We start from the raw sequence: 18,511 nt of genomic DNA, 5'->3' as shown, positions 1-18,511 counted from the left end.
GCAAAACGCACAATAAAAAACACAACCCACAAAACGCTAAAATGTCCCCTTAACCACATGTAGTGCAGCCAATTGAAATCAATAGGCTGCCCTATGCGTGTCACAGGAAAAATTAGAAACAAAACGTTCGCTCCCACTATGCTAGATGTCAGTGGGACCTGAAAGTGAAATTGGTGTGTTAACACAAGAACAATGAGACTCCATTCACATCTGTGCATTTCTTTGCGTTTCAAAAATGCACCGCACCAAAAATCGCAGTAAAAAACACACCAAGCTCTGTTGTAAAAAATAAAAAAGTTCTGAAGCTTGTGTGATGAGTGAAAATGCTCAAACGCCCCGCCCACCCCCCCCCCCCCCCCCCAAAAAAAAAACAACAAAAAAAAACGCATGCGGGCATGCGAGTTCCGGGGCTGTTAACGGGGCTTGACAGCTGAGTTTCTGTCCACTCACTCCCATGTACTTGTATCTTGTATAAAGATGGCCATACACTATGCAATCTGATTGTGTATTTAGTGAGAAGGGTGATCACTGATTGTATTTAAAAAGAAGTACACCTGGGTGTAGGAGGGTGGATGATGCAGGGTGTGTGCTAATGAGGTCAGCTGGTCAACTCCTTCCTGTGTCAAGACCTAAAATCTGATCAGGAGGAAATACGTTACTAATGGAAACGTCTGGAAACTTGGATTAGGACAAGAAAAGCAAGTGACTGTAGATCTAATGGAAAGCTTTGATATTTTTGCAAAAACAGTATAATGCTAATCCTAATGCTATATTGGTGCATTAGGGGAGCTGGAATTTAGAAAGAAAAAAGTGTACAAAGATGAACTTACCCTTTAAAGACTTGCTGGTGGTCACTTCGTAAGGCTAAAGCTACCTGGTGGGTTTTTATAGTTCAGCTATGCTGCTAAAATCGCTAGCAATTAAAGCCGGCCATACATGGTTAGATTTATCATTCAAATGTTAATAGAAAATTTGTTCATTGAATTCGTTAAAGCCCTTAACGGTTTCATTACAGTAGGTGCAGTCCCCCCCCCTCTGAAAACTACTTTCGGTGATTCGGCAAGGATTGACTGAGATTGGGACCATCTATGGATGGGCTGATGATTGTACAGCCCGGGAAAACACATATATAGCTTCATGGGAGGGATTCCTCCATCAACCCGTGGTTACAGGACAGAAAATCGCATCATCTATGGCCTGCGTTAAGCCGATTATACATGGGCCAAATATTGGATGCATTGGCTAGTTCAATAGAAAATGCCCGACATTCGGGCTGTGTGTGTGGGGCAGCGGGTCTGACTATTGAAGGGGCGTGACCGAAAAAGGTCTGTTGATTGGCATCCGATCAGCGCTCTCAGGCAATGGCTGGGTGTTCTGGTGAGGGGCCACCCCCCCCCCCCCTGTCAGAACACAATAGCTCAGCGGAAGAGATTGCTGTGCTAACATTGCATAACAAGTACAGCGGTTCCTCCTGAGATTTTTAGGTTGAAGGCCATACACTGACATTTTTTTTCCTGCAATCAGGGGTTGCAGGAAAGACATTCACAGGATTCCTCCATCAACACAGTGCTGACAGGGGAATCCGCATTTGTCTTCTCCCGGCAGGGGAAGCTGTCCCTACTGGGGGAGGGGGGGGGGGGAGACTGCGATTATCGCTAGTAGCTGCTTGCTATAATCTCAAGCAAATCCAGGAAGGCTGGTTGCACCTGCTGAACCATGTATGACCGGCCTAATAGTGTGACTTTAGTTAAAAAAACAAATTTCCACCTTTTTCCTTTAAAATTTTCTATGGGGTCAAAAACCCCACTAACCGGGTTTCAAAAGCAAAACTTCAAGCAAAATTCTACCGCTGTATGGCCTGTTGTAGGCCGCCCTCTCATGTCTTTGGGCTGTGCTAGAGTTTGATCTTCTGGATTTTCCTTCCAAAATAGGGACATTTGGCTGGTAACAATGTAAAGTGTGTTTGGGAAAAACTAGGATACGTGGAAACCTGGGCCACGTTGGTCAGTCCCTCTCATATACGATGGTTTGGCTCAGGATTTCTCAAACTTTTCAACACAGAGGAACCCTTAAATTAACTTTTTGGTCTCAGGGAACCCCTGATAAAAATGACTATATCTACAACTCGTGATCAATTAGTGTGATGGTCAGTGGGAAGAATGCTGCTTACATTTGTGCTCATTGGGAAGAGTTATCCCCTTACATATGGCTAAAAAGATCAATGGTGTCAGTGGGAACTTATCGAAGAAGCAGAAATTGCGCGTTGCTCAAGGAACCCCTAGCAACCTCTGAAGGAACCCTAGGATTCCATGGAACCCTGGTTGAGAAACCCTGATTTATCTGCTTTCCTCTTTTGGATTCCATGTGGTCTTCCCAACATAAGCAGGCGTCTGTAAGGACAGCACATTAATCTCCCTCTTATCTTTACTCTGCGGCTGTAGACCAAAACCCAACCATTAACAGAATATCGAGTGAGCGGCTTGTAACTCTATCATGACCATTGTTCTATGTGCTCCGTGAAGCTTTATGTCCCTCGGCCCCCATGTAGTATGCAGCACATTGCCTGGTTAGCCTGGATCTGGGTCAGCAGCTATTTTATGCTCCTTTTTTTTTTTTTTTTTTTTTTTCTTTTTTCTTTTTTTTTTTTTTTTTTCTTCTTTCTTTTTTTTCCTTTTTTATAGACTGTCTTCATTTAAAACAGGCCTCATGCACACTGGACATTTTTGGATGTTTTTACAGCAGCTGTTTTTGGCTTCAGACTTTTTTTTTCTACAGTCAATTAACTCCCCATCATGTTATTCTATGTGTCCATGCACACATAGGCTGTTATCAGCAGTTTTTGGCAAGGGTGTTGTTTTTTGGCTTTAAAAAAAAAAAAAACTAGTGGGCCCCGAAAGGCGTTTTTCAGCCGTAAAAATGCTCTAACGTTAAAAACGTAGCTAAAAGCTCAAAAACGCTGCTAACCAGCCTTTTTTTACGTTTTTGATCCATTGAAAAAAAAAAAAAAAGAAGAAACTAAAAAAACGCTAACGTGGAAAAAAAAGGTACAAAAAAAATATTGCAAAAACGTTGAAAATCTCGCTACAAAGCTACTGGCGTTTTTATAACGTTATTTTAACGTCCAGTGTGCAGGAGGTCTATTAATGGACTGAGAGGGCTAGGATATTAGCCAGGGTTACACAGCTGCTATTCATCAAGGGTTTGTTTTCTGACCTCCAGACAGGGGCTGTCCCCGGAATGGGTTCATAGAACAGCGGTGGAAAAATCATGATCCTGGAAAGCAGAGCTGGAAACGTGATAAAATCATTTCCTGGGATAGTTTGCTGAGCTGCTATTACTAAACTTGTTAACCACAATTTTGCCTTGGAGGTGATAACGTAAAAACATAGCAGTGTCTTCATAAAATCTTCTGTTTTTTTGTAAGCTGAACTTAAAGCAGAACTCCAGACAAAGCAAATTGCTTTTAAAAAAAAAAAGTAACTTAAATTTAGAGCTCTTCCCTACAATACACCTTTTCTACCACTAGAGGTCCTTAGTCTGATATTGCTTATTATTCAACACACTTCCTCTAAGATCAGGCTGTCAGGGACTCGCCCCCATCCTCTGGCTGGATAGTGAAGGAGAAGCAGCTTGATGAGCTTATCTTTCTGACACTCTGCTCTCTCCTCCTATCAGCATGCTCATTGTCGGCACATAAACTGATTGGTTCTTTTGTAATGCTTCTTCCTTTCACACTCCAGCTCTGCTGTACAGGGACCGATCACATTTAGGTGCTTGCACTGCTTACTTTTAAAAATATATATTTGATGTATTATTGATTAGAGCTGCATTCATTTGTGTCTTTTTTTTTCCTTTCCACCTGGAGTTCAGCTTGAGGCTCAGTTCACACTTGTGCGATGCGGGAACCCTGTGAATCCACTGCAGGTTCCCGCATCGCACCCAACTTGCACGACCGTTCACACTGCCATATGTGAACTGCTCAGAGTGCCAATACAAGGTTAATGAAACCCCCATTTCAGCTCGCATATAGCACTGCAAACTGACAGTTTGGACATGAATCGGATCAGTGTTCACACCCATGCGATCCGATTCTGGTGCGGACCAAAAAAAGGGTCCTGTGCGAGTTTGGTTTGAATGAGATGCGATATCAGCTATACAATCTGTATGGCTGAAATCGCATTGCACGGACATCACATGTGATATGCAGTGTGGTGCGAATCCCAGGCGATCACACACAAGTGTTTGACCCGGGACTGAAAGTAGAACTTTATGCTAAAACATAGAAATAGATGACCAGGTAGGATTTTATTTAAATGCAGAAGTGACATGTGTTGTCTCTTCTGCATTAAAGTATTATGAAATGTAAAAAAAATTTTTTTTTCAATTAAAATACCAAACATGTTATACTTGCCTGCTCTGTGCAGTGGTATCGCTCAGAGGGGCCCAGATCCCCCTTTTCTGGGGTCCCCAGCAGCGATCTTGGCTCCTCCTTCTGTGGGACGACTACAATAGCCAACCGCTGGCTATTGGGAGAGGTAGTCTCCGCGCTCCTGAGCTGTGTGTCTACAGAGCCAGGCTCCATAGACTTACACAGCGGGACTTGGGCCCACCCCCCTACTTCCTCTGACAGCAGCAGGAGCCAATGGCTGCTGCTCGAATGCAGTGTAAAAGAGGAAGTAAGGGGAGAATAGATGCAGCCGTGCACAGCACTGATCTCTTCTCCTCTCTCTTGCCCTATATATAATGTGTGTATGTGTGTGTGTGTATGTATATGTGTGTATGTGTGTATGTATGTATGTATGTATGTGTGTATATATATATGTATATATATATATATATATATATATATATATATATATATATATATATATATATATAATAAAAAATTACATTAATTGGGGTTTAGCTATGCTTTAAAGATGAATTACATCAGTGATCTGCACTAGCTCCAAGATTCTGCGCTATACAGCTGCATGGTGCATGGGAGGTCGCTTGCTTGCTATGGACACTGTTCATGGAACACTTTGCGTTTTTTATTTCAATGAATGCAAAGTAGACATGTGCAGTTTGCTTAGTTCCGAATTTGTTTTTTTTTGGCGATAATTTGTTCATTCGGAAATGGTCAATTTTTTTTTTGAAAATTAGAAAATCCAAAAATTCTAAAGAATGAACATTCAAAACTCCAAAATCCGAAATAAATAACTAATAACTGTTACTAACTAATAAATTATAGGTATTGGAATTTCCTTTCACTTCTAGCTGTTAGTGAATGTAACGAATACAAATTAATCCAACGTTACGAATTATCCGAAATGAATGCCGCATCTAAACGAATGCAATGAAATAATCATAATAATGATAACTTTTTATTATTATAATTTGTTATGTTTCATTTGTTTAGATGCAGCAATCATTATTTCGGATAATCCAGATGAAATTGTTACGTTCTCTAACAGCCAAATTTGAAAGGAAATTTCAATACCCATAATTGAATAGTTGGTGGTTGTTTTGGATTTTCGTTTTCTGGATTTTCGTTCTTTCAAATTCCCAATTTATTTATTTTTCTTATAATCAAAATAACGAATACCGCATCTAAACAAATGGAATATAACAAATTCAAATTTTTACAAATCCATTTGGAATATCAAATTTTGATCATAGCGAATGACCCAAAAAACAAACAAAATAAACCCGAAAACGTACATTTTTTTTGGCAGAGCATGTCTAATGCAAAGCATTCTCTGATTGGATGGGGTGGAGAGGCTTCAGTAAGCAGCAGTGCAGGTGCTCCACACGGGACTCGGAAGCTAGTGGAGATCACTGTAGTATTGGTTCTTACTACAGTGATTTCCATCTTCCTCAGGGATCCTACAGGTATGGAACATATATACATTGGTCAAAGCTGGATGAAAAAAAGAAAGTGTGTGTGTGTGTGTGTGTGTGTGTGTATATATATATGTATATATATATATATATATATATATATATATAATATACCGTAATATTATTATTTATTTTCTTTTACCTTAGTCCTAATTTTATTTTTGCCCCTGGACCTTGGGTGCACCCCCCCCCCCTTCCTCTATAGCCCCAAATGCCTAGTTGCATGCATGGCATTGTTTGCACTGTCAGCCACACAGATTAGAAGTCTCCAGCATTTTCTTTATTTATTTTACATAATGCTAAGTCCTTTCTGCTTAGTTTCTCTCTCTCTCTCTCGCAGTGCTGGCATCGCCGTGGGTTTCTATGGCAACGGGGAGACCAGCGATGGCATCCACAGAGTGACATATTCGCTGAGACATGTCAACCACACCGTGGCAGGAATCCAAGATCGGGTGAGTAGCAATAAATAGACTCATCCTTCTGCCTGTGATGTCAGGTCAGCTTTATGTAATATGGAATGCATGCCGGGGTATGCAATAAAAATATTCATGCCTGTGTACGTATATAAACCCGGGTGGGCCAATGGCGGGGGGCCGGGGAGGGTAAGCTCCTAAAATTTCGCTGATCTGGATTTTGAGCATATGTTATTTTACTCCTTACATATAAATATACCAGATTTCCTGCTCGTCCGGCTGATGAGTTTCATGTATTTTTTTTGGTTGTCTCTTAAAGGGGAGCTATACATTCATTTTTTTTAAAATTTGAAGAGTTCTTTTTGTGCACGTTGGCTCGCATACTTGACCTGCACCCTGTTGTGCCCTGCTGATCTTTCTTATCGGATCATACATTTATTGATGTTGTTGTTCAATAAAACAATTGTTTTGTCATTTTGATCAAATCTACAAATGATAGATGTTGACGCCATTTTTAACACTGGCAACTGATTTTATCCAATCCATGTTGAAAACTATAACAAATAGATTGGTTTCATAATTCAAACTAAGCAATGTATAGAGAAACCAATTTTTATGCATATAAGAATCGATCAACCTCCACTACACCAAACTATGACTACAGCAGGGCATATGCTTGTAGCCACACATTTCATTTTGTTTCATTTTAAAAAATTTCTTAGGTTTACACTTTAGGCCCTTGTCGTGTGACTTTGAATGTGACATCCCTGCGCGACTTCTTCATGACTTGCAAAGGACTTCTTTAACAGAAGTCCATGCGTAGGTTGGACTTGGTGTCTTTTTTTTCCAACCTCACCTACTATGTAACTATGTAAGTCGTGTTGAAGTCAACCCAAAAGTAGTTCAGGAACCTTTTTTGGAGCGACTTGAGCCACACCAATTAGACTGGTTCCATTGCCTTAATGGGACAGGACTTGTCATGCAAACTTAAACTCAAGTTGCATGACAATTCGCGGCAGTGTGAACCAGGGCTAAAGCTCAACTCCAGGAATTTTGGGGGGGGGGGGGGAGTAAACCTTTGCAGTTGGCCCTTCACACCAAAGGGGTTAAAGTGGAGGGCCACCCTGAAAAAAAAAATATTAAAAATTACAAAAAAAATCTAAAAAAAAAATGAAAAAAAATTTTTTTTTTTTTTTTTTTACTTACCATAAATGTCTGTTGCTAGTAGGCACATAATCCTAATCTTCATCTTCCTCCTCCGCGGAGATCTTCCTTCTTCTCTCCTCGTCGCGTTGTCTTCTGGGTAATTGGTCACGCTGTGTTCTGGGAACTGTGTGTTCCAGAACACAGCGCGTCCCATTCACAAAGCGCTGCACGACTCGCGCATACGCAGTAGGAAACGGGCAGTGAAGCCGTAAGGCTCCACTGCCTGTTTCCCTTAGAAGGAATGGCGGCGCCGGTGTTCTGCCGTATAATGTCCGTCCATCAAATAGTGTCCGGGCCGGAACACCCAGAGGGAGTTTGTCTGAGAATTGTGATCTTCCCAATGTTCAAGTCACAGTGGGATTTTTCAAGAGAAGTTCAGATAGGGCTTACTGCTCCCTCCTTCCTTGCATCCCTCTCTTCTAGGGGTCCTCTGACTGGTTTGGCTACGTCAAGGGTCCTTCCTTTTCTCCTATGACATTAGGGGTAGGCAGTTCCTACTCCTGCACTGTGCGGCCCTTCTCCTAATGATGTATGGGTACGCTTTAGTATAATGGTACTATAAATCCAGGCCATCGTGATGAAGCACCCACTGAGATGAACTATGTCCATGACCGCCTAGGTCGCTGGTGCTCAATCTGCAGCCCTTTTGGTATATTATGTGTGGCCCTCAGAGTGGTTTGTAGTGGGCACGTTGATTAGGGTAATAGCATTGATCTCTACTAGCCTCATATAACATGTTCCTGGTTTCATATGGTCTTCTGCAGCATATTCCCAGCCAAAAATGTATTCTGTCCACTCTCTGACCTTCATTACTTCTACAGTTTTTGACAGTCCTCAAGCATTACATATACTAAACACTGTGTGCAGCCCTTTGGTGATGTCAGGGGGTGAATTTGAAACCTGGAGCACCATCTGGTGAAGAAGTAGACCTGGGCACTAGATTAAAGGTATTTCAGCAAAAGCTGCAGGACTTAAGAGAAGCGTCTGCTTTAAACTCGGGTCTGAATGTAGCTTTAATGTTAACATATGAACTATAATGACCAGGCCTCACAATATTCTGGTTAGTTTCTGACCTCTGGACATTGTCAACTGTTTGCAATCAAAAATTATCGCAAGCACTGCAAATCTTGAATGGTCATAACGATCTTTGTGGTAGAGGGACTTTTTCTGCTTTTAGGAGCTTGTGGTTTTTGCAAGAAATGTTTTTCTGATTAATTCAGTGAGCTCTGCACTATTTCTGTTTTTCCAAGTTACTCTAATACTGTGATCTTATGCCCCGTACATGCCATCGGATTTTCCGCAAACAAATGTTGAATTTGAGCTTGTTGCCGGAAAGTCCGATCGTGCGTATGCTCAATCGAACATTTGTTGTCGCACTTTCCGCCAACAAGTGTTGGCTAGCAGGTTCTCAAATTTTCCACTAACAAATGTTTGTTGTCGGACTTTCTGATCGTGTGTAAACAAATCCGTCAGACAAAAGTCCACGCATGCTCGGAATCGGATATGACCCGGAGATATAACTAGCATTTGTAATGGGGATATCACGTACGTCTTGTACGTCGCTACGTTCGAAATTGTTAGCCAACATTTGTGTGACCGTGTGTATGCAAGACAAGTTGGAGCCAACATCCTTCGAACAAAAATCCACGGTTTTGTTTTTGGAAAGTCCGACTGTGTGTACGGAGCATTAGAGTTCTGTCCGTTTCTGTGCCCTCAAAGTAAAAAAAATAAATGTATTCCATCCAAAACCCAGTTGCTTGTTCTAAAAGGAGATGCACATTGTTTTAAGATACATTTTCATTTTGTATAATATTACAAGAACAGAACAATGCAATTCTTACATTTTTTTTCTTTTATTTCTTTTTAGCTAGGTTGATAGGGATTGTGATTTATATTCTATTTCCTGACAAGTGCAGGTCTGGTACTCCTAGGTTTAATAATGTTATACGGACCCGAATGTCCGTTTACATAGAGACACAGCTGAAGGAGCCCGCTAAATAACTCTGAGGGACCTCCTCCTCCTCTCCAAGTGGAGAGGGTTTGGTCTACACCAGGGGTTTCAAACTGGTGGCCCTCCAGCTGTTGCAAAACTACAAGTCCCATCATGCCTCTGCATGTGGGAGTCATGCTTGTAACTGTCAGCCTTGCAAGACCTCATGGGACTTGTAGTTTTGCAACAGCTGGAGGGCCACCAGTTTGAGACCCTTGGTCTACACCTTCAGCTTGCAGGAGCAGTCAGCAGGTACAGGACTAGTACTTGACATGCTTTTTCATGCTGAACTCCAGCCTTTCACAGTTGTACAGGATCCTCGTGAAGTGAAATAGCTTATTCTGATTCACCGCATACTGTAGGTTTCACACATTGTGCAGTAGAAGCTGCAGCAAGTCGGAGCACTCTTCATTTCCTTGCTGGAGGAAATTTTGCATGATCTAATCCAGTGGTCTCCAAATTACATCCCAGGTACTAGATGTGGCCCTTTACTTTCTTTTATCTGGCCTTTGGTACACTATTTCATCCAACAGTGGGGCATATTTCCTCATTTTGACCCCACAACGGGTCACAATTTTTCCCAATGGTTCCAACGATGGGGCACCACTATTCCTTCCACTGACGCCAATGATGGGGAACTATTCCTCCCTCCCAGTGACCACAGTCCAGCCCTCCTAAAGTCTCCTAAAGTCAGTCCATACATGGATCTATAAATGTCGGTCTGCCTGCCTAGGAATTCCCACTCCTCCAGACTGGCATCTACTCTTCTGTACAAGAGCCAGCCTACTACTGATTAATGGAGGCAGAGTGTTGCGGTGCTTTCAGAAAGTTATGTACAACACCTTTCCATGTCCCTCCCACTAGCAGTCGCGTGCCTGCATTATATAGAGAAGCACAGAGACCTAATGATACTGGGTCCAAAATAAGGAATGTCATTAAAAGGCAAATATTTTATTTCTAAAATGTATTTCACATGTTGATGAAGTGAGGAGGGAGGAATTTGGGAAGGTAAAATATAGATTTAAAGCAATCTGCAAGTCTCGCTTCCATCACAGATCCCCAAAAAAATCAAGCGACTATCCTCCCTTTAGGGTCGTGGTTAAAGGCCTTGCAAATCCTTTCTTGTCCCTTTGTTGCCAGCTGGACATCCAGACCCGCTCGCTTATAGAACAAATGTAGCCTAATATTATAGAGTAATTTATTTCAAACTGCATACAACTGTTTCAGGCTAGTTGACCACTATTGGTGCAGGAAACCAGAACTTCTATGAAGTAGGGCTTATGGACAGACCAAACGGAACAATCGGACACACCCTTTTAGGCCACCTCATCATAATGTGGCTGTTTGTCTCCATACAGATATTTTTTTCTCTAACATACGATTGAAGCCCACCAAAGCAGACACAATAAACTGTAATGGTCTCTCACACTGGCATTGTTGACTATAATATGTTCTCCCATAAGGCAGTTTTGTTTTAACTCCCTGTATCTGCCTTTGGATCACATATCATGATCTAATGTGCAATCAGTGGCACATGTCCCTCAGTTTGTGGAACATTGCTCTAGTACACAGGTGTCAAACACAAGACCTGCGAGCCTAATCTGGCCCACCAGGCCTTGCCATGTGGGCCTTGCACCCAGTTTTGCAGCCGGAACGTGGCGGAACTCCATTCCTGCTTCCCGCTGTCACTTCTAAATACAGAAGCCTTCTGTGCTTACAAAGGGACAGCTAACAGAGCCCAAGGCAGGTGATAATAGATCTCCAAAATCTGATAGAATAATCTCCCTGCAAGGCGAAATGGAGCTGCCTACACGGAGGTACTACAGCCCCCTACACTAGTAGAGCCTCCTACACATGGAGGTACTGGAGCTGCCTACACAGGCAGGTACTAGAGCCAGGCCAGATAGAGAGTAGAGATGCAAAGAAACTTAGGGGGGTTGGCTTGCATACTGCATAGCACACCCCTAAACTCTGCAGTCTGTATGCGGCGCACTCCTGAACGCTGCCGCCTGTATGCGGCGCACTCCTGAACGCTGCTGCCTGTATGCGGCGCACTCCTGAACGCTGCCGCCTGTATGCGGCGCACTCCTGAACGCTGCCGCCTGTATGCGGCGCACTCCTGAACGCTGCCGCCTGTATGCGGCGCACTCCTGAACGCTGCCGCCTGTATGCGGCGCACTCCTGAACGCTGCCGCCTGTATGCGGCGCACTCCTGAACGCTGCCGCCTGTACGTGGCGCACCCCTGAACTCTGTACGTAGCGCACCCCAAATACAACTGGCCCTTTGAGGGCAACCATGTGGCCGATGTGACCTGCAGTAAAATTGAGTCTGATACCCTTACCCTTACTCTAGTTAGTATATAGGCTGTTGATATTGCTGGAAATTTCATCTTGTTTCCTTGCATTCTTCTCAGGTCTCTGAAACCACCATAGCTCTAAACCAAACTGTGGAACCAAATCTGATAGAACTGGAAACCATGTTTACAAAACACACAGATTATGTTCTCATCGTCCAGAAACTTCAGGTTCTTCTGTATACACTGGTCCAACAAACCTCTGAGATCCCATTCTGGAAGAACAGTGACATTTCAATGGATGATCTGGCTCAACAAGTGGACACATATGACTGGTACAGGTAAGCAGTGTTCTACATACACAGATGGTTGGGGATACTGCTCTACTTAATGTTTTGTTTGTGTGGTGGTTGGTATTTTGGTCCAGTCAAATATCTACCTGGTAGATAATCCCATTGTGGGAAACCTACCACCACTTCCAAGCACTTTCCAGCTTAACATAGCCGATAATATGAAATCTTAGACTGTCCAGCAAAGTACAGACTCAAACATCTATAAAGTTATGTATGGGCATGGATATGCTTACATGCCTATTTGTGAATGCAATCGATACTTCTGTTAAGTAATACAGATTTTATTTTGGGTTTACTGATGTTCTAGGAGCACTGGCTTAACGAGAGTTCTATACAAATGTAGGGTAGGAAGGAGACATTGCTCATAGCAGCTAGTAACTTATTTTCTCTCAATTTTAAAAAAACTTCCCAGATACCATTTTTGGACCTGTCCTATTGGCCTGTGTTTCAGTGCTCATTGATATCTGAATGAGTTTTGGCTCCCAGGTTGCAATGGGCGAACGTGTTCATAATAGTACTTTCTAATGAATATAGGTAGTAGACTCACTGAAAATTAGCATGCAGTTTTCATAGAGCAAGCTGCCCAAAACAGAATATGTATTATGTATGCATGTATTTTCTGTGTTCATTTTATAAAACGGAAATAGATGCCTTCAAGTCATAGTGAAAACAGAAATTGGAGAAGAGACTCACATTAATGCCGCGTACACAAGACCGGACTTTCCGGCAGACTAGATCTGAAGGGATTAGTCCGTCGGACAAGCCGATCGTGTATGGGCTAGTCTGATCGTTTTTGAAACATAAATCCAACGGACCTAGAAATAGAACATGTTTCAAATCTATACGATGGACTCCACTTTGGCGGACTAAAATCAGGAAACCGTTAGTCTGTGTGCTGGTCTGATGGACCAAATACGATGCAAGGGAAGCTATTGGCTACTGACTATTGAACTTCCTTGTTTAGTCCCGTTTACGTCATCACGTTCAAAACGAACAAACTTTTGAACAGACTTAGTCCGTTTGTGTGTGTGACCAAGTGCGTTCGTTCGCAAAGTCTGTCGGAACTCCACGGAAAGTCAGTCGGGAAGACTGTCGGACGTAGTCTGCCAGAAAATCCGGTCGGGTGTACGAAGCGTAAGGGGCACCTTTTTTGTGCTCAAATTGCAAGACACCTATATCTAAATAAATGTAGTCTGCTCACCAGCCTTTTGGATCTGCTTGGCTCGCCTCCGAGGCCTAGCCATAGAAATAACCAACTCTCCTCAGCTGGCATTGATGCCCACAAGCAATAAGTATACTCTTAAGCCAGTGTTCTCAAAATATAAATATATCGTTTTTAATAGAGAAGCACGGGGACTGGCAATAACAGAAATTTCATGCAAAGGAAGCAATGCAAAGAGAACGGGATACTTTTTAACACAATTACATGGTACTGCAGGCACATATCAGAAATATTAAATGTTGGGGTAACATATTCTTTAATTGGAAGAAAGCCCTCATTCACACCAGTGTGGCTTTCAAATCGTGTTAGTTCATCACGATTTCAAAGCCACACATCAGTGTGCAACATGCACTGCTTATTTTCATTGCAGCTGTCGACTTCATACAACAGAAGTTTATGCAAGTTGTAATGAAATTGGTAAAAATTAGTGCAGGAACCTTTTTAATCACTGCGACATGAGTTGTGGCATGGAGTGGTGGGTGCTTTGGGGCAGGAGGGCACCCTGCGGCCCCCCTACCCCAAAGCACCTTGTCCCCATATTGATGAGAACAAGGGCCTCTTCCTGTTAACCTTCGTTGTTGGGGTCTGCGGGCGCGGGGCGTATCGGAATCCGGGAGCCCCCTTTAATAAGATCCTGGCCCCCCACCCTATTTGAATGAGTAGGGGGTACATCGTTACAACGTGTAATGAGTTCTTATTTTTGACACAATGTACCCCACACTCGTTCACATAGGGTGGGGGGCTGGGATCTGGGGGCTTCCAGATTCCGATAAGCCCCCCCGCCCGCAGACCCCGACAGCCAACGGCCAGGGTTGTTGGGAAGAGGCCTCTGTCCTCATAAACATGGGGACAAGGTGCTTTAGGGTGGGGGGTGCAGGAACCCCCCCCCCCCCCCATGTTGAGGGCATCTGGGCTCTGGCTTGGCTATTCTAAAACGTTAATCTTCTTCTGGTGAAGCCATTCCTTTGTTAATTTGGATGTATGCTTTGGGTCGTTGTCATGAAAGATGAAGTTCCTCTTCATATTCAGCTTTATAGTAGAAGCCTGAAAGTTTTGTGCCAACATTGACTGGTATTTGGAAATGTTCCTAATTCCCTGTACCTTGACTAAGGCCCCTGTTCCAGCTGAAGAAAAATCGCCCCAAAGCATGATGCTGCCACCACCATGATTTACTGTGGGTATGGTTTTCTTTTGGTGATGCTCTGTGTTGTCAAATATAATGGAATGAAGGCCAAAAAGTTCAACCTTGGTTTCATCATACCATAACATATTTTACCACATGCTTTTGGGAGACTTCAGATGTATTTTTGCAAAATGTTGCCAGGCTTGGATGCTTTTCTTCATAAGAAAAGTTTTCCATCTTGCCACTCTACCCATAGTCCAGACATATGATGAATACGGGAGATTGTTGTCACATGTACCACATAGCCCCCTCTGATGCTTTGGAAGCTGTCAGTGGACCATGGCTTTTGCTGTAGGATGCGACTAAGAAAATCTCAGGAAAGACCTACTAGAACAGCTGAACTTTATTTTGGGTTAATCAGAGGCACTTTGAATGATGGCAGGCCTGTACTGACTCGTATTTAACATGAGTTTGAATGTGAATGCTTAATTCTGAACATGGCTACATCCCCAGTTATAAAGAGGGTGTGCGCAATTATGCAACCACATTATAAACTTTTTTTTTTTTTCAGTTGCGTTGTACGGTTTATAGGTCACATTAACGGCGGAAAAAGTTCTGATATAATTTATTCTTGTCTCATTTTTTTTACATCATGGAAACCTGACATTTTAACAGGGGTGTGTAGACTTTTTATATCCATTGTATGTTACACTGTGTCAGTTTTATTACAAACCTAGGAACCTCTCAGGCTTTCACAATTAAATTATTATTTTTTTTTTTTTACACACAGAGGCAGTTTAAAAACAAAAAAAAATAATTTAAATCCCCGCGGCAAGTTGCGTACTATTGGTAGACTCAGATTTATTTCTAGATATAAATCCCAAACTCTCCCAAGTACGAGGCAGGAGAAAACAGTAGAGGGTTGGATGTTGGAGGGTTGAGTCACAGGCGAGTGCTTTATCTGGGGTGTCTGTGAATTAAACCAGGTGTGTTTAATCAAGCGCAGGTTCTGAGTATTAGATGGTTTATGAAACACGCCATTTAAGTGTGCATTTTATTTCCCTGCCTCCCAAATCTCCCTTGCTTTTCTTGGCTGCTCTGTCAGTCCAATCAAGCGAGAAGGAAGTGGGCTTTTTTGGCTTGCATTACCAGACCGGAGAGCAGTAACGCGTAACAACTAAAATGATTTGGCTGGCCTTTGCACTTAATTTTTGCTCTTTGCACCATACTGTTCAATAAAGGTAAGTGCTGGACAACCTGCTGTTGATTATGGGCCTCATGTGTTGCTCAAAACCTCAAAGGGGTTAAAAGTCAAAAATTTTGATCAGAAAAATAAAAATTGTAGCCAGATCTGTAGAGTGCAGGAGCCATGATTTTCTGTTTCGTCTGTGATGGTTACAATGACTGGCATTACATTCTGGCAACTAGAGGAAATAAAAGCTCTTTTAGATGTGTAGAATTCTGAGAGCCATCTTGGCCACAAAATGTTGGACTTCAACTGATGTGAAGACTTGACTGTGGTTGTGCTTGAATAACCTGATAATTGTTCCTCTCTCTTTCTTTAGATGGCTGGGTTACCTCGGGTTGCTCCTTTTTCATGTTTTCATTTGCCTCCTGGTGCTTTTTGGTCTTATTCGGAACTCAAAGGCGATTCTGGTGAGGTGAGTAGTTTGACTGGTCACCTGGGGTTGGCATACTTGTATTTTCTGCTTTTTGTTTTCACCAAATAGGTTATAATGGTTGTGGAAGTGCACATGTTGTCTAATCGTACAACAGCAGTTAGATCTAGAACAATGTTTCTGAACTCCAGTCCTCAGGTATCCATACCAGGTCGTGTTTTCAGGCTGTTCATTATTTTCACAGGTGATTTGATCAGTTTCACTGCCTTAGTAATTACCATAACCGTTTGATCTGAGGGAAATCCTGAAAACATGACCTGTTGGGGGTTCTTGAGGACTGGAGTTGAGAAACCTTGATCTAGGAAACGTGTCAAACACCAAGCCCGTGGGCTGAATCTGGCTCGCCATGGCAATTTTATGTGGCCCCTGCAGCTGCGGAAGCCCCCAATCTCCACCCACACCTTGTTTTAGCAGTTGATAGGAGGCCAGAACTCCTTCTACAGATCCTGCACCTCTCTGTGCAGCTGCAGTACCCTATCGTCTCTGCCTTCCCTCGTCTCTGCCTTCCCTCGTCTCTGCCTTCCCTCGTCTCTGCCTTCCCTCGTCTCTGCCTTCCCTCGTCTCTCTGCCTTCCCTCGTCTCTCTGCCTTCCCTCGTCTCTCTGCCTTCCCTCGTCTCTCTGCCTTCCCTCGTCTCTCTGCCTTCCCTCGTCTCTCTGCCTTCCCTCGTCTCTCTGCCTTCCCTCGTCTCTCTGCCTTCCCTCGTCTCTCTGCCTTCCCTCGTCTCTCTGCCTTCCCTCGTCTCTCTGCCTTCAGCTGACTCCAATCCTCCTCTAGGTTCTGCACTTTGTCTCCACCCTTGGCTTCATCCTGGCAGCAGCACAAGATGTGGGGGTGCACTGTGATATAAGGGATGTCCGGGGACACATGACCTCTCAAGGCAAGGGGGCTCATGACATCTGAAGTAAGGGGGAGGGGTGCTCTGGACATCTAGTCTTGCAGATACAACCGGCCCTCCAGTAGGGTGATTACCAGCATTGCTTATATAGCGTAACACATTGGAAGCTTCCATTGTGTAATGGGAGTTGAAGATTTCCTCCTGCATTCTGACCTACTCCACTGTAACAAGTTAAAGTAATACTAAACACACACTGTTTCATTTACATTGTCCCTTCTATTTTGGTTTATGAACGATGAAACTGTAATGATTTTAATAAAAGTTCCTTTTTCTTAATTTGATATACAACTGTCATATGACCCAGATCTCAGCCTGTCTGAAGGGAAACATAAGCAGGAGGAGCGTCTAGTCCCCTGCTGCTGGTCACATGTTCAAAATAAAAATAAATGGCCTTTGGAATACAGAGTGAAAATGAATAATATCAATAAACGGTTTGTTTTTAAATTATCATATAAATATATATTTAAAATCAAATCTTTATCATCTTGTGGAAATAACATGGTGTGTGCTGATTTCTGCCAGTCGCATGCTTTGTCGTGCCCCTCTAGCCTGTGTCTTAGAATAAGGGGGAGGTGAAGCCTCCATTAATCTATATGTAATATCCCGCCCCCATCGTGATTAGCTGATTAGTGGGCATGGAGGAGGCGGGAGGGAATGGGCTGTCCTTTACCACTGTGTATACACCCACATGTGTGACTCTATAGTCACATGGGCTGCTCAAATGTGAGAGGGAAGAAATGCTCAGAATAGAAACTCACTGAAAACTGAGCATGTGCAGAGCTGCCAACACTTCTCTGCAAAATCCCCAACTGCACAGGGGACATGATCAAAATGCGGAGATAGAGAACAAGCAGGATCAACCAATTTTTTTTTTTTTTTTTTTTTGCAGAATACAGAAAATAAATCTCATAGTGACTGAGTGAGCATGTAATACACCATATTATTGATAGTTTTTATAATGTGGGTTTAGTGACACTTTAAGGGGGTGACGGTGGCCAGCCAAGAGGACAGTTCATATTACTTCACATGCACCTCGAAGTCAGAGCCATGGGGGAGATAGTACACAAAGCTTCCTTTATAGGAAGGGCTGTGCTTTTGTGATGGCTTAAAGCTAATGTGGCCCTTTTTTCATTGTTGTCCTTTAAAACCCGTGTTTGTTTTGATGTCTTCAGCGAATGTCCAGCCTGTAATAATGCCCACAGCTATTTTGGCAGCGAATCGGTTCCTGAATATTTAAAGTACGCAAGTAAAAAAAAAAAACTGCATTACAGGCATTGGGATTTTGATGTGCTCACCATGGTTACACAAAGCAGCTGGCAGCTGTATCGGTGCCAGCTATATATATTTGTTTCATTATTTATTTTCGGTCACAGGTCTTTTCTTCTGCAGTGACATTTTTCATAAAATGTGGCTTGGTCCCCAGGAGGGCAGCTTACATTTCTAAAAAAAAT

General features: G+C 42.9%; 1 protein-coding gene across 5 annotated transcripts in view; it reads left to right on the top strand.

Moving 5' to 3' along the window:
* The window catches only part of TTYH3 (tweety family member 3), a 206,794-nt gene that overhangs the window by 110,809 nt on the left and 77,474 nt on the right, over window positions 1–18,511 (top strand). For all 5 annotated transcript variants that reach the window (XM_077449152.1, XM_077449153.1, XM_077449151.1 and 2 more), the window contains exons 3-5: window positions 6,224–6,335; window positions 11,907–12,127; window positions 16,050–16,145. In XM_077449152.1, coding sequence (XP_077305278.1) covers window positions 6,224–6,335; window positions 11,907–12,127; window positions 16,050–16,145 — 429 coding nt within the window. The remainder of the gene's footprint in view (window positions 1–6,223; window positions 6,336–11,906; window positions 12,128–16,049; window positions 16,146–18,511) is intronic.

This window comes from Lithobates pipiens, unplaced genomic scaffold (assembly GCF_037356315.1).
Source record: "Lithobates pipiens isolate NorthernLeopardFrog02 unplaced genomic scaffold, aLitPip1_a1.2 Scaffold_22, whole genome shotgun sequence".
Classification (NCBI taxonomy): Eukaryota; Metazoa; Chordata; class Amphibia; order Anura; family Ranidae; genus Lithobates; species Lithobates pipiens.
Note: the sequence above shows the minus strand (reverse complement) of the source record. Positions and strands in the feature narration are given on the sequence as shown.